Source organism: Oncorhynchus masou, chromosome 10 (genome assembly GCF_036934945.1).
Source record: "Oncorhynchus masou masou isolate Uvic2021 chromosome 10, UVic_Omas_1.1, whole genome shotgun sequence".
Taxonomy (NCBI): Eukaryota; Metazoa; Chordata; class Actinopteri; order Salmoniformes; family Salmonidae; genus Oncorhynchus; species Oncorhynchus masou.
In genome coordinates, this window is record NC_088221.1 from 27,378,964 (window position 1) to 27,401,796 (window position 22,833).

A 22,833-nucleotide genomic window follows, 5' to 3' on the forward strand; every position below is an offset into this window, starting at 1 on the left:
TAGTTATGCTAATAAATACTGTAAAATTAACTCATAAAAACTATTAAACAGTGTCATTATTTATCACTAAGTCAGATGGGTGCAGCCTTGTTTAGACTCGAAGTCCCATGATGCCTTACCAGAGTCATTGTTCTGGGCAGCGGTGCTGAAGTGGAGTGATGCCTTGGAGCTCTTCAGACGCACCTGACCCCAGTAGGTGACTGCCTGCAGCTCCACTGTGTAGCTATTGTTAGTCAGCAGGCCGTCCAGATCCACCCAGCTCTGGGCCTGAAATCCCAGAGACAACACCACGTCAACCACAGCCAGAACACAATGTGGGCAGACCACAACCGTATCACTCAAACCAGATGACTCAGATCCCTGTCCCAGTCTAGTCCATTCCAGTCCCAGCCCAGGCTAACCCAGTCGAAGCCAGGTCTGTGGGAATAAGGACCATCCTTATTGGGAACATGTGTGCTGGTCTAAACCAACATGGAGAGAGAGGAGATAGAGTCTTAGGCCTGAGGCTTTACGCGCCGTGTGAGGGAGCAGTGTTATCCCCATCCCCTGGGGCTTCGTTACGGTGTGTTTAGGTCTCAGCATTCCTCCAGCAGCATGAGCCTGATAGGCTCCAGTTATTGACCAGTGCTTGTTTTGATATTCCACCATCAGCAGGTAGCTTTCAAAGCCCTGAGGTGCCAAAGTATCAAAAGATATCTGGTGTCTCCCAGCTTTCTCACCTCCATGCCACATCTGCATCTGGTTACCAACACTAATTCCAGATTCTAAGTCAGCACAAGTGGAATGACTGTCTAGACAATAGCGTTCTGCTTTATTCTTCATAGTGATGCTAAGCTAAACAGACATTTGATACTATTGCACTTGTTAAACCACTTCATTTGACCGCTTGTTAATTGTTATTCAATTAATAAGAAACCACTGGGCTAAAGGACCTTGACTTATTCTCAGTTACCAGTAGTCAATCTAAATAACAGTAACCTTGACAAATATGGGTTAAGTTATCCAAGGAACACATCCCTGTGACACTATCTAGCCGTAAATGAGGAATACATTATATGTTATGTTTTCTTTCAAAGCTTAACCAAGCGTTTAAGGGTAATTCAATTTGTTTGAGGAAATAAAACAATGAAAAGGGCAGTGTGCCGTGCTGCATGAGCGATTGCTTTAAGAGTTTATGTATTTAAATGGTTTACGTTGCTGATCTTTTTCCATTGTGGGGCCTGTGGTTGTTATTTACAGTGCAGAGACTAGGGGAGTGAGGCTGAGCTTGAGATGGGTCTGATCCAATCAGCCCATCCAGGCCCTCGGGTGTCTAGCCTCCCAACCCGCAGACACATCACCCAGAGACTAGGGGTCTGATCCAATCAGCCCATCCAGGCCCTCGGGTGTCTAGCCTCCCAACCCGCAGACACATCACCCAGAGACTAGGGGTCTGATCCAATCAGCCCATCCAGGCCCTCGGGTGTCTAGCCTCCCAACCCGCAGACACATCACCCAGAGACTAGGGGTCTGATCCAATCAGCCCATCCAGGCCCTCGGGTGTCTAGCCTCCCAACCCGCAGACACATCACCCAGAGACTAGGGGTCTGATCCAATCAGCCCATCCAGGCCCTCGGGTGTCTAGCCTCCCAACCCGCAGACACATCACCCAGAGACTAGGGGTCTGATCCAATCAGCCCATCCAGGCCCTCGGGTGTCTAGCCTCCCAACCCGCAGACACATCACCCAGAGACTAGGGTCTGATCCAATCAGCCCATCCAGGCCCTCGGGTGTCTAGCCTCCCAACCCGCAGACACATCACCCAGAGACTAGGGGTCTGATCCAATCAGCCCATCCAGGCCCTCGGGTGTCTAGCCTCCCAACCCGCAGACACATCACCCAGAGACTAGGGGTCTGATCCAATCAGCCCATCCAGGCCCTCGGGTGTCTAGCCTCCCAACCCGCAGACACATCACCCAGAGACTAGGGGTCTGATCCAATCAGCCCATCCAGGCCCTCGGGTGTCTAGCCTCCCAACCCGCAGACACATCACCCAGACGGGAAGAGAAGAGCCGATGCTTACCCCGTTGGTGGTCTTCCTCCTCTTCTTCTTGGACGGCACCAGCGACTTCCCGGGAACAGTCCAGCTCCAGAAGACTTTGTAGTGATGGACGGGAATGTCGGGCTCAGAGGGCAGGGTCCAGTTAAGATGGACTGTCACCGTCCTCTCAGCACCCAGCGTCATGTTAGTAACATGCAGGCTGGTTGGTCTGGGAGGGGCGGCGGGATCTGGAGAGAGACCAGGAACACAGTACTCTAATGTCATGTAATCCACAGCAGTCCTCCTTCTCTCTCCCTCCAGCTGTTAAGCTTTCATTCAGGGACTAAGTGAGGAGGATAATGTTAGACACAGAAAGACTATTGTTTCTTAATGGAAGACAGAAAGAGATCATGATAGAGCTGTTTTTGTTTGTACAATTTGGGAACGACCATAAATAACGGCGCCGTCAGAAAAGTGACAGCTGCGATGTTTTTTTGGTGCTAATAAAGTGGCTGGAGACTCACAGACTAATGAAAAAACACTAATCAACAAAATATTGAGATTCATTAAAATGGACGATCACTTAAACCACATTCATGTGTTTATCCTTGCTTAAAATCATATCAGAAGTTTGGTTTAATGTGTCTAACCAGGATACATTTGCACCAGTTAAGACAGCTTTGCAGTGCAGCTGAGAGACCAGAATAAGAGGGGCCCATATGAGAGGCCCAGCCAGTATGATGGTGTAAAGTTATTAGTCCACCACTGACATCTGTCAAGAAATGTTATGACAGGTGTCACGTCTACGACAGCGTTACACAGGACAGAGAGCTCGGCTCAATGGTCACAAAACACATGCTGCTCACTTTCACATTCCAACTTAACTTGAGTCTACCTAGCGTGCATGTCTGTGTGCATCCGAGTGTGTATGTAAGATGATGTTTCAGAGCTTGTTAAGAGCCTGGCCAGATGGGGTCTGCCCCAGGATTGCTGCCGGCTGCCGCATATAGTCTGTATGGATGTCAGGCCATGGGTCCCAGGCAGGGCCAGGCAGAGGCAGGGCCAGGCAGAGGCAGGGCCAGGCAGAGGCAGGGCCAGGCGCCAGACCAGAGGGAAAGGCCTATTACTGAGAAAATGATGGAGACTACAGCCATGTTACTGTTAGCTCATCTCCCCTTTCTTCCTTCTCCCACCTGAAACACATTTGGGGTGGTTTCAAAGTGCAATTGGACGCATCGTTTCTGAGTGAATCAGCTAATGTTATCCACGCTATATAAATAAGCAGAGAGTTTTTTGCAAATTGCCCAAACAAAGTATGGTGGTGCGAAATTGCAATCAGATGATCAGGCTGAGCTATGTAAATAACAATGGAATGACAGAATAAATCGCTCATCATGTGACAGCTCTCATCCATCCATCAGTGTTGTGGGTCTGATTGGAGGTCAGTTTCCAGGCCTGCAGCACAATCCTGTTTCCACCTGGTGTCTGGTGATGTCATGCAGCCTGTCAGAACACCCAGGGGACTTCATGTTAGAATATAAATGACAAGGAAGGTCATTCAGGCAGCATACAGTTACCACTACCACAAAACATATGAGGATGAAGCAAGGTACTTCATTTTGCTTCCCTGGTGAATATTGCACCACAATCTTGTCATAGACTATGTAAAAAAATAAATGCCTTCATTACTTCCTCAGCTATTCATATTGAAGGCGAAGACAAAGGTGGTCCCTGCTAGACAAAATCTCTACCCAAAGCCATGTTGGTAAAGCAAACACACCACAAGAACTCAGACAAAGGGCCAGATCCGGAGACAAATCAACTGAACTGCAGAACGTTGCTCACAGCTCTGCCTCTACACCTCAAAACAAACTATCTGCTCTTCCTCAGATGAAATCTAGACACAATATTACAATCATAAACCTGTAATCCAGACTAAAGGGTTGTTTAGAGTCATTCAACATAGAAACACTCAGAGTAGTACAGGCATCAACACAGTCTCAGCCCACTATCAAACACAATGCTAATCTGTAACACAGATCTGAAGCACTGAGCAGCCTACCTTACCTCATTCTCCCTGGAAGCCAGACAATAACTTACATGCAGTTGAAACCTGCAATATCCTGACTAATTTGGACATATGACATTTTATACAGCTGTAAAGAGGGAAAGCCCCACCTTTGAAGAGTTAAACATACAAAGGTGTGGCTACATCGCTATGGAGAAAAGCACATGTTCTGCACGCACAGGGGTTTCTGACGACTTTCTATGTTCTGTTTGGCATCAGTGAGCATCAATTTCCATTTAGCTCAGCGGACAACTTTAGGGACGGAGGGGCGAAGAATGCTTAATAATCTGCTTTAAGGTTCAGTTTGTTAGACAGGAGAAAGAAAAAGAAACAGATTACGTATGGGTGTGATGGAGATTTAAAGACACTGTGCCAAAACCATTTTGTTATTTGCTTTTAATAAATGTGAGCATTACGGGTGTAATCTTGCAGAATATTCCAGCACAGGAACAATGTTACGTTCCTGCTGTGTGGGTGTTTCCCCTCACTGCAGGGTGGATTGAATTTCAGGCAAAAGTTAGACACACTCACAAACACGCAAAAAAACACAATTTGTCCATGAACAAAATGGGGAAATTGGCCGTTACTGAGACAAATCAGGCTGTGATGGATTGTCCCAAAGTCTCCACCTGTTCATAGCCCTTGACTGTAGTAAATGTAAGGATAGGGTGTCACACAGGAACTGACACCGAGTAGGGGCCACACACACACACAACCCCCACACTCTCCCAGACACAGCCTACCTCTGGAGGAGCGGAAGTGCTTGCTGGGGGCAGTAAACCCGCGGGTCCCGTGTACATTGACGGCAGCCACTCTGAACTGGTACCATCTGCTGGCTCTGATGTCGGCCAGTTGGATGCGCTCCTCTGTAGTCTGAGCGACAGATGGGAGAGAGCAGCCACACAGGGGTTAAAGGTCACACAGGGTCGCAGCTCGTGTGAGTGTTGCTGCCACATCAGTCATCTGTCTGTTTCTCTTTGCCAAACTTTCAAAGACACTGCAACTAAGGAATGTGCAACAGTGTGCGACAGTGTGATTGAGTGCAGTGCTTCCACAGCTGTGGAGTACCACCCCGACATTGTTATGTCTCTCTTTTGTGTAAAACATATTATGGTTTAGTTTTAGGGTTGGTTTTTCCACCAAATAATCCATCACTGATTCTTCATCTTCCTAAAAAGCACTGACCATGTTATTAATTTAGGATAACTAAACAGGAAATGATTTGATTATAATATACTGTATGTGAATGAAAGAGCAATCCTCCAGCAGCATTGAGGTAGTCAGAGAAGGAGCCTGGTGTGGTGCCCTACCTGTGCCACGGTCTCCCACTCTGTGGCGTCGTCCTCACTGGGGTGGATGCCATAGTTCCAGCGGCGCTGCACCACATACAGGACAGGCTCCACAGAGATGTTGAACTTAGAGGACCAACGGATCACCAGGCCTCCAGACGGCTGCTCCACAAACACCAGCTCCTTTCTGGGCTTCAGGGGTGCTCCTGAAAACAGTCATTGACATCACTGTGAGACGGAGTTAGGGAGAGAATGGGGCATGACATCATCACTGTGAGACGGAGTTAGGGAGAGAATGGGGCATGACATCATCACTGTGAGTGACTTTAGGCAGAGAGGAAGAGGCGAAGCCAGATGATTTAGATAAGTCCTTTTTTGTATGGAGGTTTAGGAGAGTGTCGAATTACGTGAGGCTTATTTGAATGAATGTAAGTCTCGTAATGTTTAGCCTGTTATAAATGTACTAATATCACCAACTTTGAGAAAAAAACACTTTGTTACACCTGTTGTTCACATGCGTATCTGCCCTCATTGTCTAGAATGGTCCCACCTGATCACGCCTGCCTTCAATCACTGAGGACATGTTTTTCCATTGTTAGAGCGGTCACTTGCCTATCTTGTCAATAAAATAGATAATCTTTGCTTGAGGACATATAACATCATCACTGTGAGACTGACTTTGGGAGAAACAGCACAGATTTGAGAATGACAGACACTGTCCGAGACACTGTCCACTGGGTCAATATCATGGTCATTGTGCTGTGACGGACCGTGATATACTCTTGGATAGAGAGAACATGTTTTACCAGCTGTCTCTTTGGGGAGGACACAGATAGTTAGCCTCTGGGTATGTGAGGTAGTGGAAAGCCGAGGAGCTTACATTATCTTCTCTCCATGTCAAAACACACTCAGACGCACACACACACGTGTACAATCCATTTGCCTCATTGTCCCTCACATTCAACCCATTTAAACTCTGTCAATGTGCCCATGTGCGATAAATCCGATGTATTAAGTGTGCGGTGTAGGGAAAAGTGAGTGTCCATGACAGACTAACTCTCTCCTGGAGGATTTATTTCAGCTGAGATGTAGTGAGTTGTTGATTGAGCATCGGGCTGAGTGTTAATGAGATGGAGATTGGAAACGCAGCGTTCAGGAGTACAGAAGAACACTGAATAAATCCCACACCGCTCAATAAATCACCTGCCGTTCTCACACACTTACTTACCCAAGGACCTCTCCCCTCGAACCGAGGAGAGCGAGCGCCTAGCGCTGCTCTGCATTCATGAAATGCACACAGTATAAACACACATACTCAAGTCAAAGTAACTGCAAACAAGGTGCTGAAAATAGTGTTGAATTGCCTGTGCTGCATAAGCAGGCTGCTTCAACTTGTTACATCTCTATTGATTATTTTTAACGTGATTGATACTCATTGAATGCCGGGTGGGAGATGGAGGTGGGCCCATTTGCCAGACACATAGAGTCAGTCTTGCGTCTCGTAGATAGAGGCTCTACACAGAGTAACAGCTGTGTGCCATTGTGCTGATGTTTCACAGCTCCAGTGTGTGTGTGTGTGTGTGTGTGTGTGTGTGTGTGTGAGAGACGAACACAATACCACAGCATTCCTACTCCCTTCGCCATGATTCATCTTCCCTCAGCCACACACACACATCCCGTCTCTCCATCCAACAACCATCAACACGCAGCAAAGTGACAAACCCTAAACCCGCTCTTAGCTCGCCCCCCTACAAAGATTACCCCTATGGGGCCAGATCCCATCCAAGAATCGTACTAGCAGGATTCATCTTCCAATGGCCACATGCTTGCTCTGCCCCATCTAAAAAACATAACCATGAAGTTCGCCTTGATGAACAGTCATCAAGAGCTGAGCATTCATTCATGTATTGTGCATTCCAACAATAACGCTCCTGGATTATAATGCTGAGTGCTCACGCACACACTGTCAAAATGATCTGGCTAATTACTGGGGCCGTGGCAAACAAGCACCAATCAAGGTGGGAGGAACACATCCAACAATACATTATTCAAAAGGTGATTGTAGTACAATGGCCTCCCATAGACTTCAAACACTGATGAGTGCTCAGTGTCATGCCATGGTTCCCAGAGTCATCAATATACATGGTTACATAGGTCTCTGATGGTTAACATTAAAGATATGCTTCATATTTTACGTGCATCAAATGACTGTCTTTGTTTTGGAGCACAGAGGCAGCAATACATCCATACCCCAGGATGGTCATGTACTGTTCAATCTTTTAAATCCATTAGGGGTGTGGAGCTGTGAATGGCTGGGGAGGACGACTGCTGGCTGGCTGGCGAGTGTGAGGATCAAGCATCATAGCATCTCCAGAGGGAGAGAGACCATAAGTAAAGACTGACATATTTACATAAGGACACAGGGCTGAGAACAAGACTGCCTTTCCACACTGGTCTCTCAGTGATCTCCATTATGGTGACAGAATAACCATCTATCACAAATGACTGCCAACCCATCATGGCTGAGGGAAAAGACATCTTATTCAAAACTCCACTTCGCTAGTACAGCTTTGAACAAAAAAGAAGATGTTACAGTCTAGTGAATAGTATGTAATATCACTGGGTTCTATTGATATCAAGAAAAAAGCTCTACATATGGGACCAAGGCCCTGTAGTCGTCTTCTGTGTATTTGTGTTCAAAAGACATAACACACACAATGAGCTCTGCTTTCTACAGCGCACTCTTCCACTGTCACACACTCGCTGGGGACCTTCACCTGCACACACACACAGGGCACACAAACACACATCTGAGAGCGATCTCCGTGGGGGGGAAACACTCCATTTCACCCGGCTCGCGTCAGAATAATGGCTTCCAGCATTATGGATCATCTTGAACACACACTTGTGCACATACAGAAACAATTACTCTCTCCACACCGTGAGCACATAATTACACCTTCAACAATGGAGATCAGGATTGGAATTCAAACATGACATTAAAGCAGACTGCGAATTAAAACATGTGCAAATCTCCTTTTATCTTTCTCCATCCCCACAGGCTGTGAATCTCCAGGCCATGACACTGCCTTTACTGTACATCCATTCTTTCAGAATATATTAATGTATGCTTCAACACAGAACCCCCCCCCCCCCCACACACACACACACACACACACGTCTGTGTGCACTTCAATAATAGCCACAGCTCTGTCACTGCATTGCTTCAAAGACTGAAAGAGGCAGGTTCCAGTCGTTCCACTTCTCCTGCCTTGTTATGGTCCAAGGCTGTCAGCAGCCTGAGAGAGTCAGTGTGCTGCTGACAAACAACTGAAGAAGATCCAGCTTCCATCTCCTGGCCCAGAGGCACTGAGAGTCTTCTCTCGCTCTTCCACAATGGGCTGTGCGCTCTCCTCTTCTCTCTGAACATCCACCTCAGGCAGTGCCATTAAAACAGTTTTACTGGAGGTCTCCCTCCCTCTCTCTCTCTCTCTCTCTCTCTCTATGCATCTGTTCTTTTGTGAGCCTAAAGCGGATTTAGAACAATTTCACACACTGGATGTATCATAAAATACAGCATGTACAGAATGTGGGGATTGCGTGGAGACAAAGAAACTCAAGTGAAATATTGGTCTATTTTGAATCAAATTAAATGTATAGCTAAATGGATTTTGCAGCACTACTAGTGAAACTTGGTATATCGTACAAACACATACACTAAAAAGGCATAGCCATGCTAAATAATAACAGAAGATGATTTACAATATTCAAGGACAAAAGGTACGGCACTAAAAGCTACTGCTGCATTTGAATAACCGAATCTGACAAAGGTCTGTGTACAGTAACTAGCGTTAGTGTTGTCACATACGGCGCCTGTACAGTACGTGTCATTGTACCTTTGTAGAGGTTCTTGGGGGTCTGACAGGTGTGTCCGCAGCCATTGGAGCAGCACTTCTTGACAGCGGAGCACTCTCCATCCTCCTCACAGCTCTCCACACAGGCTGCAGCGAAGCCACTGGCCTTCTCAGGGGCTGAGCAGTCCCCCTGCTTCACCCCTTCTACAGACTTCAGGAACTCACAGCTAGTCAAACACTCATAGTGCTTCTTGGGAAAGAGGGGCTGGAGGGTAGAGGGGGTGAGGAGGTAGTAGGAGAAGCGGAGGAAGAGGACAAAGAGGACAAGGTAGGAGGGGGAGGAGGAAAGGCAAATGAAAAATATGTGTCAGGTGACTTGTAGCGTTGAGTGTGCCAGTGCTTGAACAGGCAGGTCAGCGAGCTAACAGGGATTGTCCGGTTTACATTGAACCTGATGACTAATTCGAGTGGTGAGTAAGTTAAACAGCTTTGATTCAATTTTACACGGAGTGCCATTACATTACAGTAGAGAGAAAAAAGAGCCTCCACTTTACTTTGCTTGACGCTCTTCGTTCCCTCAGACTTTCCCCACTCCAGAGGGAGCACTCAAACTCAGAGGCGGTGGCAATAGTGACATACGTACCTCGCATAAGTCCTGGCACTGGTTTTCCTTCAGGTCCCAGGATTCCTTGCAGGGCTCCAGGCACTATGAAAGGGAGAAGGAAGGGTGTCAGTGCTTCAAAGAGCCAGCCACATTAAAGAGCTTAGTGTGAGCGAAGCCTGAGAGGGTGCTATCTCTTGCTCTCCCTTGCTCTCTTTCTGTCTCACTCCCTCTCTGACTGCCAAGCACCTCAGACAGCCACTTCCACGGTACACACCACAATCAGCATTCACACCTCTTTGTTACAGAATCCCCACATACTTTCAAAGAACATCAACAATTTTCTACAAAAGAAGGTAACAGGCCAAGGGCCAAAGCGGATTCGTTTCAGAATAGAGCACAGTCGCTGTGACTCCCAAAATCCACTCAATAGCTATAATTTTTTGTCTAGCTCTTCTGCCCTTGACAAATTCCTTACAAAAATGCATCAGCATAAACCCCAACCCCCCCTCATCAGCTCTCTCCACCACCTCATGTCTGGACCCGATACAGCCTCTCTCCCTCCCTACCTCTTCCAGTTGTACACAGAGAGGATGGTTAATAGATAATACATCCAGTTAAAATGTTCTTGGGATTCCCTTTTCAAACATGTGGAACTTATTTACTGGATGATTGGCGCGGGCATGGGATCAAAGAGGATCCTAGAAGAGACTGCAGGGCAAGTCGTTTAGCCCAACATATCGGATGAAGAATTTAAAATGAAAATATACCAATAATGGTCAAATTCCTCTCGCTGTAAATACAACCACTCGCCCTCAACTAATCAAACTCAATAAGGCTAAATGTAATAAAACATGAAAGTTCATGCATGTCCAAGGGAATCAGGCATCAGATGCCACCGCAGAAAAAGGGGCATGTGTTCAGAACCTTCATAGGATAGAGTGGCTGGAGGCTGATGTGTTCCGGGTGCTGCTACAGAACCAGTGGTACTGCTATAGCCAGTAGGAGAGTCTCCCAGAGAGGAACCACTGCTGGGCTGCTGCTTCTGGGCAGCCACTGGGACAGGCCCAAACCACAGTGACCATTCAGCCCCATTCAATTTAGGCTCTCTGACCCAGCTCCAATACAGAGACCCAGCAGCTAACTGTCAGACTCCATCGCCGCATTCCTCGTATGGGAAAGTCCAATATGTTGATCAGCAGGGGGGAATCATCTTTGATGAACCAGAGATGGAGTCCTTCCGTGAGAGGAGAAATGAGAGCTAGGTAGTGAACTTTTGGCCAGAGCATTCTGGATGTCTCACGTCAATCTCAGAGAACATTACCTATTAGAGAGATATATATATATATATATATCTAATAGGTAATGTTCTCTGAGATTGACGTGAGACATCCAGAATATAGAGCGAGAGAGAGAGAGAGAGAGACAGAGTCATTCGATGAGCGTAAAACAGTATGTGCCCATGTTTTACTGATATGGTAAAGAGACACTTGCATGAGAATAAGATTGTCTTAAAAGGCATAATAAGAAATTACACCTTAGTCAGGGAGCTGTGTTTATGTGTCTTTTATCAGCTCATTAGCAGCCTCTGTTTTTATTATGCCATTGCCAGTGAAAAGTTGACTTGCTTTTTATGGAGTGCGTAGGGCGGGCACATGTTGAAGTGTAAACCTGGCTTCTAGGAGGAACATGGCGCAATCAGGGCCCTACACTTGGGTTGCCTGACAGTTCTCAATTACACACTGTGGTCTCGCAGTTAAAACTCGGTCTCGCTTTTTCTCTCCACTCCACTCCACTCCACTCCCACGGAGCGGATTTGGAAGAAGACCATCTGGACACTGAAGCGTTAAGGAGGAGATACAGGACTGAGAAAAGGGAGACAGGAGGCAGTAGGGAAGCAGTAGTTCATATTTCCCCTAAAAACAAGTATAGGCTATAGTATGTGATGAGCAGGAGTTCATATTTCCCCTAAAAACAAGTATAGGCTATAGTATGTGATGAGCAGGAGTTCATATTTCCCCTAAAAACAAGTATAGGCTATAGTATGTGATGAGCAGGAGTTCATATTTCCCCTAAAACAAGTATAGGCTATAGTATGTGATGAGCAGGAGTTCATATTTCCCCTAAAACAAGTATAGGCTATAGTGTGTGATGAGCAGGAGTTCATATTTCCCCTAAAACAAGTATAGGCTATAGTATGTGATGAGCAGGAGTTCATATTTCCCCTAAAACAAGTATAGGCTATAGTATGTGATGAGCAGGAGTTCATATTTCCCCTAAAAACAAGTATAGGCTATAGTATGTGATGAGCAGGAGTTCATATTTCCCCTAAAACAAGTATAGGCTATAGTATGTGATGAGCAGGAGTTCATATTTCCCCTAAAACAAGTATAGGCTATAGTATGTGATGAGCAGGAGTTCATATTTCCCCTAAAACAAGTATAGGCTATAGTATGTGATGAGCAGGAGTTCATATTTCCCCTAAAACAAGTATAGGCTATAGTATGTGATGAGCAGGAGTTCAGAATGAACCCCTGGAGATTCAAAAGAAACCATTGTGGGTTCCACAGAATTACACAGTGGGAAAAACTGAAATAAGAGTCTTGCAATGTCACTATCCCCACATACTGCATGGGAATATGATTTGATGAACACCTACAGTACATGTAGTAGCACTAATGGGCAGCCAGTCTTCCTTCCAGAGAAACCATGCTGACACATTGAGGTGTTGAGGCAATGGCTTTTGCTCCAGCAGTCTCACTAGTCTAAAGGAACCTCTGCCAACAGCCACGGCTCATGCCAAAGGCCTAAAATCCCCTCTACAAATCACTGAGCATACACATGTAAGCTGCGGAATCAAGCCAATTTTCCCAATGAAAGATCTTGTGAGCATGGCAATGAATGCATTCCAGTGGTTGAAGAAAGGCTTTTCTTTGGGATCAGGCCCCTTTATGCTTCATCACAATTAGATCTATAGGGAAAGTGAAAATGGATTGAAACTTGCATTTGAAATGCCCGAGCTCGCGTGTGAAGACAACAGGAATTAAGATGGCACACCACGTTAAAAGATAACAGATTCGACCTTGTATGGTTAGTGCATGAAGTCTACCCCTTCAATGTGTCACACACACACACACACACACACACACACACACGCACACACACACACACGGCAAATGATTTAATACAAGAGAGATGTTTTCAATACAATAGAAAAAACTAAGGCGAATTACAAATAAAGGAAGTGCATTCCTAAGGATTTTGCAAGTCTTTGCACTCTTTGAGGGAGTGGATATGAGGATCACAAAAAGATAAGCATTTGAGTTCCTCGCTGTGAGAGCTCTCCACAGGTGTGCTGATAATTGACAATCTGTCAGCGTTTTTCCTCAGCCACACCCACATAACTGACATTTTAGTAGGAGGGGGCGTGAGTGACGACAGATGTCTTGCCAAAGCAAATAGGAGACGCTCTGTATAATTACAAAAAGGTGACTCAATCAAAAACCACATTTGTATTGACACAGTTTTGCTCCAACAATATCTGCTTCTGTGAGTCTTTAACATGGGGTGTAACCATTACTGAACAAAAATATAAATGCAACATGTAAGGTGTTGGTCCCATGTTTCATAAGCTGAAATAAAATTCCAGAAATGTTCCATACGCACAAAAAATATTATTTCTTAAATTTTGTGCACAAATTTGTTTACATCCCTGTTAGGTGAGCATTTTATCCCTTGTCAAGATAACCCATCCACCTGACAGGTGTGGAATATATCAAGAAGCTGAAAACAGCATGATCATTACACAGGTACACAAGTGCACCTTGTGCTGGGGACAATAAAAGGCCCCTCTAAAATGTGCAGTTTTGTCACACAACACAGTTGAGAGTTTGCAATTGGCATGCTGACTGCAGGAATGTCCACTAGAGCTGTTGCCAGGGAATTTAACGTTCATTTCTACATCATAATCCGCCTCCAATGTTGTTTAGGAGAATTTAGCAGTACGTCCAACTTGCATCACGACCACAGACTGTGTAACCACGTCAGCCCAGGACCTCTATTTCTGGCTTCTTCACCTGCAGGATGGTGTGAGACCAGCTAACCCAGGGGGTGGACAACTCCAGTCCTTGAGGGCCTGATTGGTGTCACACTTTTTCTCCATCCCGAGCAAACACAGCTGATTAATCAAATTGCATTATAAACTGAAGATATTGATTAGGAGTTTATTGGAGTCAGGTGTGTTATTTGGGGCTGGGGCAAAACTGTGACACCAAATAAAGCCATCGAGGACCGGAATTGCCCACCCCTGAGCTAACTGGACAGCTGATGAAACAGTTTGCACAACCAAAGAAAGTTTTTGCAGACAGTCAGAAACCGTCTCAAGGTAGCTCATTTGCATGCTCATCGTCCTCACCTGGGTCTTGACCTGACTGCAGTTTGGGGTCGTAACCAACTTCAGTGGCAAATGCTCACCTTCGATGATGAATTCTGGTTTCAACTGTACCGGACAGATGCCAGACAGCGTCTATGGCTTCGTGTGGGCGAGCGGTTTGCTGTCAACGTTGTTGACATGATGATTGCCCCATGATGAAGGTGAGGTTATGGTATGGGCAGCTACGGACAACGAGCACAATTGCATTTTATCGATGGCAATTTGAATGCACAGAGATACCGTGACGCAATCCTGAGCCTCATTGTTGTGCCATTCATCCGCCGCCATCACCTCTTGTTTAAGCATGATAATGCACAGCCCGATATTGCAAGGATCTGTACACAATTCCTGGAAGCTGAAAATGTCCCAGTTCTTCCATGACCTGCATACTCAGACATGTCATTGAGCATGTTCGGGCTGCTCTGGATTGACGTGTACGACAGCGTGTTTGAGTTCCCGCCAATATCCAGCAACTTCACACAGCCATTGAAGAGGAGTGGGAAAATATTCCACAGGCCAGAATCAAACGCATGATCAACTCTATGCGAATGAGATGTCGCACTACACGAGGGAAATGGTGGTCACACCAGATGCTGACTGGTTGTATTCTGACCCACACCCATATAATTTTTTAAGGCACTATCTGTGCCTTAAACAACAGATGCATATCTGTATTCCCAGTCAAGTGAAATCCATAGATTAGGGTCTAATGCATTAATTTCAATTGACTGATCTCCTTATATGAACTGTAACGAAGTAAAATCTTTGAAATTGTTGCATGTTGCATTTATATTTTTATTTAGTGTAGGAGATCTCAGCTGGGCAGAGACAACATGGAAGGGAAGGCAGGTAATTGGGATAGACATGCTACATCTGTCTAGTTAACCTGGGTGCCAGCCTGAGATGGTGTTGAAGTCTGAGATTGGCATCCAGGCTAACATATGTTGGCATAACAACACCACATGAAAATGTTCTGATGCATAAACATGCAAGTTAGTACACTAAATGATGTTGAATTGAACTGTTCTCATTCCCAGATGTATACAAGGACTTTGGCTATTGGTTGAGGCCAGAGCTCCACCAAAGCAGTTGGCTGTAGCAGTTTCCCAACAAAAGCATTTGTGCTCCCGACTCTCCCTTTGTGTCCTTATCGTCCTTCCAAAAAAGTGACACATTCTGCATGGGTAAGTAGGACCAGCCTTGGAGCCCTTTCACTCCCCATTTCACGCTGTAATAAAACACAGCAGTTGTTGCACTGTGGAGCCCTGAAAGGCTTTCTGTGGGGCCGATGTGAGAGTCAGGGACTGAATGGCTGCCAATGCGACAGCACCGTCCTCACTTTGTCACAGCGAAGGGGAAAAGGGGGGTAAGACAACTCGGCTATGTGTGTGTGTGTGCATCTTAGAACTTCCACTTCCCCAGGCGGCTGGGGTAGGGGCGCGCTGGTTCTCGGTCCAACGTAAAAAAGACTCACTTCCCAACGGGGACAGCTGAAAAAACAAACTCTGACAAAATGTATTGTATAAAATGTCACAGAAAGTGTTTTGCTTCAGTTAATGAAGTGTGAACCGCTACCAGTCGAGATCGCCTCGGGCTTCACAATATGCACTGCAGACATAACAAAAGGCATGAACATCATTCATGCTAATGTATTACGTATAGGAGACATTTTCCCATACCGCCTGAGCATATTTGTACAATCATAGGACGGGTTTAGGAGAGATGAGTGGTTTTCCGACAACAAGCTATGATTCCTTCATTTCGTTACCATACTGCAATCCATCAAATAATTTGCTATTTTATTAGGATCCCCATTAGTGAAAGCCGCAGCTCCTTTTCCTGGGGTCCACACAGAACATGAAACAAGACAGAACATTAATAAACAAGAACTGCTCAAGGACAGATCTACAGTGAATTGTGTAAGTATTCAGACACCGGGACTTTTTCCACATTGTTATGTTACAGCCTTATTCTAACATTTATTAAATAGTTTTTTTTCCAATCAATCTACACACAATACCCCATAACGACAAAAAAATTGTTTCTAGAATTGTAGAAAATGTATTCAAATATTTTAAGAAGTACTGTGTTCAAACACCTTTGGCAGTGTTCACAGTCTTGAGTCTTTTTGTATATGAGGCTACAAGATTGGCATACACATATTCTCCCATTCTTCTCTACAGATCCTCTCAAGCTCTGTCAGGATGGATGGGGAATGTCGCTGCACAGCAATTTTCCAGTCTCTCCAGAGATGTTCGATCGGGTTCAAGTACGGGCTCTGCCTGGGCCACTCCAGGCCTGACTAGTCTCCCAGTCTCTGCCGCTGAAAAACATCCCCACAGCATGACGCTGCCATCACCATGCTTCACAGTAGGGATGGTGCCAGGGTTCCTCCAGAAGTGACACTTGGCATTCAGGCCAAAGAGTTCAATCTTGGTTTCATCAGACCAGAGCATCTTGTTTCTCATGGTCAGTGTCCTTTAGTTGACTTTTGGCAAACTTCAAGCGGGCTGTCATGTGCCGTTTACTGAGGAGTGGCTTCAGTTTGGGCCTCCTTTTACAAATGGCCTGATTGCTGCAGAGATGGGAGAACCTTCCAGAAGGACAACCATCTCCACAGAGAGATGGTTGTCAGCTTCTGGTCAGCGGGGTGGTGGCACCGGGATCCTCATCTCTCCCAAGTGGTCATTCTCTCTTTCTCCCCTTACCCATCTGTCTATCGCCTCCTTTGAATTCCATGCTGTCACAGTTACCAGCCCTTTCAAGCTTAACATCCTTATCATTTATCGCCCTCCAGGTTCCCTCGGAGAGTTCATCAATGAGCTTGATGCCTTGATAAGCTCCTTTCCTGAGGACGGCTCACCTCTCACAGTCCTGGGCGACTTTAACCTCCCCACGTCTACCTTTGACTCATTCCTCTCTGCCTCCTTCTTTCCACTCCTCTCCTCTTTTGACCTCACCCTCTCACCTTCCCCCCTACTCACAAGGCAGGCAATACGCTCGACCTCATCTTTACTAGATGCTGTTCTTCCACTAACCTCATTGCAACTCCCCTCCAAGTCTCCGACCACTACCTTGTATCCTTTTCCCTCTCGCTCTCATCCAACACTTCCCACACTGCCCCTACTCGGATGGTATCGCGCCGTCCCAACCTTCGCTCTCTCTCCCCCGCTACTCTCTCCTCTTCCATCCTATCATCTCTTCCCTCTGCTCATACCTTCTCCAACCTATCTCCTGATTCTGCCTCCTCAACCCTCCTCTCTTCCCTTTCTGCATCCTTTGACTCTATGTCCCCTATCCTCCAGGCCGGCTCGGTCCTCCCCTCCCGCTCCGTGGCTCGACGACTCATTGCGAGCTCACAGAACAGTGCTCCGGGCAGCCGAGCGGAAATGGAGGAAAACTCGCCTCCCCTGCGGACCTGGCATCCTTTCACTCCCTCCTCTCTACATTTTCCTCCTCTGTCTCTGCTGCTAAAGCCACTTTCTTCCACTCTAAATTCCAAGCATCTGCCTCTAACCCTAGGAAGCTCTTTGCCACCTTCTCCTCCCTCCTGAATCCTCCTCCCCCTCCCCCCCTCCTCCCTCTCTGCAGATGACTTCGTCAACTATTTTGAAAAGAAGGTCGACGACATCCGATCCTCGTTTGCTAAGTCAAACGACACCGCTGGTTCTGCTCACACTGCCCTACCCTGTGCTCTGACCTCTTTCTCCCTCTCTCTCCAGATGAAATCTCGCTTCTTGTGACGGCCGGCCGCCCAACAACCTGCCCGCTTGACCCTATCCCCTCCTCTCTTCTCCAGACCATTTCCGGAGACCTTCTCCCTTACCTCACCTCGCTCATCAACTCATCCCTGACCGCTGGCTACGTCCCTTCCATCTTCAAGAGAGCGAGAGTTGCACCCCTTCTGAAAACCTACACTCGATCCCTCCGATGTCAACAACTACAGACCAGTATCCCTTCTTTCTTTTCTCTCCAAAACTCTTGAACGTGCCGTCCTTGGCCAGCTCTCCCGCTATCTCTCTCAGAATGACCTTCTTGATCCAAATCAGTCAGGTTTCAAGACTAGTCATTCAACTGAGACTGCTCTTCTCTGTATCACGGAGGCGCTCCGCACTGCTAAAGCTAACTCTCTCTCCTCTGCTCTCATCCTTCTAGACCTATCGGCTGCCTTCGACACTGAACCATCAGATCCTCCTCTCCACCCTCTCCGAGTTGGGCATCTCCGGTGCGGCCCACGCTTGGATTGCGTCCTACCTGACCGGTCGCTCCTACCAGGTGGCGTGGCGAGAATCTGTCTCCTCGCCACGCGCTCTCACCACTGGTGTCCCCCAGGGCTCTGTTCTAGGCCCTCTCCTATTCTCGCTATACACCAAGTCACTTGGCTCTGTCATAACCGCACATGGTCTCTCCTATCATTGCTATGCAGACGACACACAATTAATCTTCTCCTTTCCCCCTTCTGATGACCAGGTGGCGAATCGCATCTCTGCATGTCTGGCAGACATATCAGTGTGGATGACGGATCACCACCTCAAGCTGAACCTCGGCAAGACGGAGCTGCTCTTCCTCCCGGGGAAGGACTGCCCGTTCCATGATCTCGCCATCACGGTTGACAACTCCATTGTGTCCTCCTCCCAGAGCGCTAAGAACCTTGGCGTGATCCTGGACAACACCCTGTCGTTCTCAACTAACATCAAGGCGGTGGCCCGTTCCTGTAGGTTCATGCTCTACAACATCCGCAGAGTACGACCCTGCCTCACACAGGAAGCGGCGCAGGTCCTAATCCAGGCACTTGTCATCTCCCGTCTGGATTACTGCAACTCGCTGTTGGCTGGGCTCCCTGCCTGTGCCATTAAACCCCTACAACTCATCCAGAACGCAGCAGCCCGTCTGGTGTTCAACCTTCCCAAGTTCTCTCACGTCACCCCGCTCCTCCGCTCTCTCCACTGGCTTCCAGTTGAAGCTCGCATCCGCTACAAGACCATGGTGCTTGCCTACGGAGCTGTGAGGGGAACGGCACCGCAGTACCTCCAGGCTCTGATCAGGCCCTACACCCAAACAAGGGCACTGCGCTCATCCACCTCTGGCCTGCTCGCCTCCCTACCACTGAGGAAGTACAGTTCCCGCTCAGCCCAGTCAAAACTGTTCGCTGCTCTGGCCCCACAATGGTGGAACAAACTCCCTCACGGCGCCAGGACAGCGGAGTCAATCACCACCTTCCGGAGACACCTGAAACCCCACCTCTTCAAGGAATACCTAGGATAGGATAAAGTAATCCTTCTCACCCCCCCTTAAATGATTTAGATGCACTATTGTAAAGTGGCTGTTCCACTGATGTCAGAAGGTGAATTCACCAATTTGTAAGTCGCTCTGGATAAGAGCGTCTGCTAAATGACTTAACCTCTTACACTTATGGTGGCGCTATTTCATTTTTGGAAGAAAAACGTTCCCGTTTTAAACAAGATATTTTGTCACAAAAAGATGCTCGACTATGCATATAATTGCTACTGTTCGAAAGAAAACACTCTGACGTGTCCAGAAATACAAATATCTTCTCTGTGCGTGCCCTTTAACGTGAGCTTCAGGCAAAACCAAGATGACTTGGCATCCAGGAAATGACAAGGATTTTTGAGGCTCTGTCTTTCATGATCTCCTTATATGGCTGTGAACGCAAGAGGAATGAGTCTGCCCTTTCTGTCGTTTCCCCAAGGTGTCTGCAGCATTGTGACGTATTTGTAGGCAGATCGTTGGAAGATTGACCATAAGAGACCACATTTACCACGTGTCCGCCCGGTGTCCTGCGCCGAAATTGGTGCGCAAAAGTCACCTGCCAGTATTTTTCCATGGGGCACAGAGAGAGAAGCAAGCTTCCACGAACTGCATGTCAATGAAGAGATATGTGAAAAAACACCTTGAGGATTGATTCCAAACAACGTTTGCCATGTTTCGGTCGATATTATGTAGTTAATCCGGAAAAAGTTTCACGTTGTAGGTGACTGCATTTTCGGTTCGTTTCGGTAGCCAGGCGCAATGTAGAAAACGGAACGATTTCTCCTACACACAGACGCTTTCAGGAAACACTGCGCATTTGGTATGTGGCTGGGAGTCTCCTCATTGAAAACATCAGAAGCTCTTCAAAGGTAAATGATTTTATTTATTTGGTTATCTGGCTTTTGTGAAAATGTTGCGTGCTACATGCTACACAAAATGCTATGCTAGCTTTGCATACTCTTACACAAATTAGTCCATTTCTATGGTTCAAAAGCATATTTTGAAAATCTGAGATGACAGTGTTGTTAAGAAAAGGCTAAGCTTGAGAGCAAACGCATTATTTTAATTTTATTTGCGATTTTCAGAAATCGTTAACGTTGCGTTATGCTAATGAGCCTGAGGCTTAGTCACAATCCCGGATCCGGGATGGGGAGTTTCAAGAGGTTAAATGTTAAATGTTAGAGGAACTTTGGAGCTCTGTCAGAGTGACAGTTGGGTTCTTGGTCACCTCCCTAACCAAGGAAGAGTCTTGGTGGGTCCAAACTTCTTCCATTTAAGAATGAAGGCCACTGTGTTCTTGGGGACTTTCAGTCCTGCAGAAAATGTTTTGGTACCCTTCCCCAGATCTGTGCCTCGACACAATCCTGTCTCAGAGCTCTACGGAGAATTCCATAAACCTCATGGCTTGACTTTTGCTCTGACGTGCACTGTCAACTGTGGGACCTTAGACAGGTGTGTGCCTTCCCAAAACATGTCCAATCAATAGAATTGACCACAGGTGGACTCCAATCAAGTTGTAGAAACATCTCAAGGATGATCAATGGAAACAGGATTCACCTGAGCTCAATTTCAAGTCTCATAGCATAATGTCTGAATGCTTATGTAAATAAGGTATTTCTTTATTTGTTTTGAAAAAGTGTGTAAAAACATGTTTTTGCTTTATCATTATGGGCTATTGTGTATAGATTGATGAGGGAAAAAAGTATTTTATCCATTTTAGAATAAGGCTGTAACATACCAAAATGTGGAAAAAGTCAAGGGTCTGACTCCTTTCTTAATATACACACATACACACTTAAAAGCAGCACACATAGCCTACATATCACACAAAATATCTAGGTCAGATACTGGAGTGACGCTGTGCCGTGGTGTTGATTTATTTTTACCAGGTTTGCTGTTCATTTGAGCAATATGGGAAGGGAGTTCCTTGCAATAATGGCTCTATATAATATGGTACGCTTTCTTGAATTTGTTCTGGATTTGGGAACTATGAAATGACTCCTGGTGGCATGTCTGGTGGGGTAAGTGTGTGTCAGAGCTGTGAGTAAGTTGACTATGCAAACAATTTGGAATTGTCAACACATAGTTTCTTATAAAAAAGAAGTGATGCAGTCAGTCTCATCAACTCTTAGGCAAGAGAGCATGCCTAGTATTTACATTATCCTTCTGATTACAATGAAGAGCAAGATGTGCCACTCTGTTCTAGGCCAGCTGCAGCTTAACTAGGTCTTTCTTAGCAGTGTGTTGTCAAAAAGCTTTATTACGGACAGACCTCTCCCCATCTTTAAAACCACTGAATCTACATGTTTTGACCATGACAGTTTACAATCTAAGGTAACAGCCACACCATTCATTACTAGAGATTCAGCTGAGGTCTAGAGCTTTGGGAATGATTTGTACCAAATACAATGCTCTTAGTTTTAGAGATGTTCAGGACTAGTTTATTACTGGCCACTTATTCCAAAACTGACTGCAACTCCGTGTTAAGGATTTCAAATGACTTCATTAGCTATGGTTGCTGACATGTATATGGTTGAATCATCAGCATACATGGACACACAGGCTTTGTTTATTGCCAGTGGCATGTCATTGGTAAAAATAGAAGAGAAAAAAAAGTAGAGGGCCTAGAGAACTTCTCTGCGGTACACCACACCCGACATGTTTGAGTTCTATTAGATAGATGGCTCTGAATCCACGACATAGCAGAAGTTGAAAAGCCATAACACAAGTTCTCAACAACAGGTTATGGTCAATAATATCAAAGGCTACACTGAAAACAGTACAGCTCAAAACAATCTTCTTATCACTTTCAACCAATCATCAGTCGTTTGTAGTATATGTTGAGTGTCCTTCTCAATAAGCATGATGAAAGTCTGTTGTCAATTTGTTTACAGAGAAATAGCATTGTATTTGGTCAAACACCACTTTCTCCCAACAATTTGCTAAGAGGTGGCAGCTATCTGATTGGTCTGCGGTTAGAACCTGTGAAGTCCGCTTTACCACTCTTGGGTAGCGGAATGACTTTGGCTTCCCTCCAGGCTTGAGGACAAAAACCTTCCTCTAGACTCAGATTAAAATATATGACAGATAGATGGAAGTCTACTGTGTATGGCCACTCCTAAGTTGTCAATGCCTAGTGTGCCTGTCCCACACTAACTTTGCAAAATTCTAACTTACAATGCTTTTCTTTCATTATTAATTTTTTTATGCATGAATATGATGGCTCACTGTTCGTTGTTGGCATTTCCCGCTTAAGTTTGCCCACTTTGCCAATGAAGTAATCATTAAGATAATTGGC

General features: G+C 46.0%; 1 protein-coding gene across 1 annotated transcript in view; it reads right to left on the bottom strand.

Annotated features, from left to right (window-relative positions):
- The window catches only part of LOC135547445 (anosmin-1-like), a 59,654-nt gene that overhangs the window by 12,293 nt on the left and 24,528 nt on the right, over positions 1 to 22,833 (bottom strand). Inside the window, exons 3-8 of the mRNA XM_064976471.1 lie at positions 9,875 to 9,937; positions 9,274 to 9,496; positions 5,399 to 5,583; positions 4,832 to 4,961; positions 2,063 to 2,268; positions 120 to 267 (exon numbers count right to left, since the gene is read on the bottom strand). Of these exons, the coding sequence (XP_064832543.1) occupies positions 120 to 267; positions 2,063 to 2,268; positions 4,832 to 4,961; positions 5,399 to 5,583; positions 9,274 to 9,496; positions 9,875 to 9,937 (955 nt within the window). The remainder of the gene's footprint in view (positions 1 to 119; positions 268 to 2,062; positions 2,269 to 4,831; positions 4,962 to 5,398; positions 5,584 to 9,273; positions 9,497 to 9,874; positions 9,938 to 22,833) is intronic.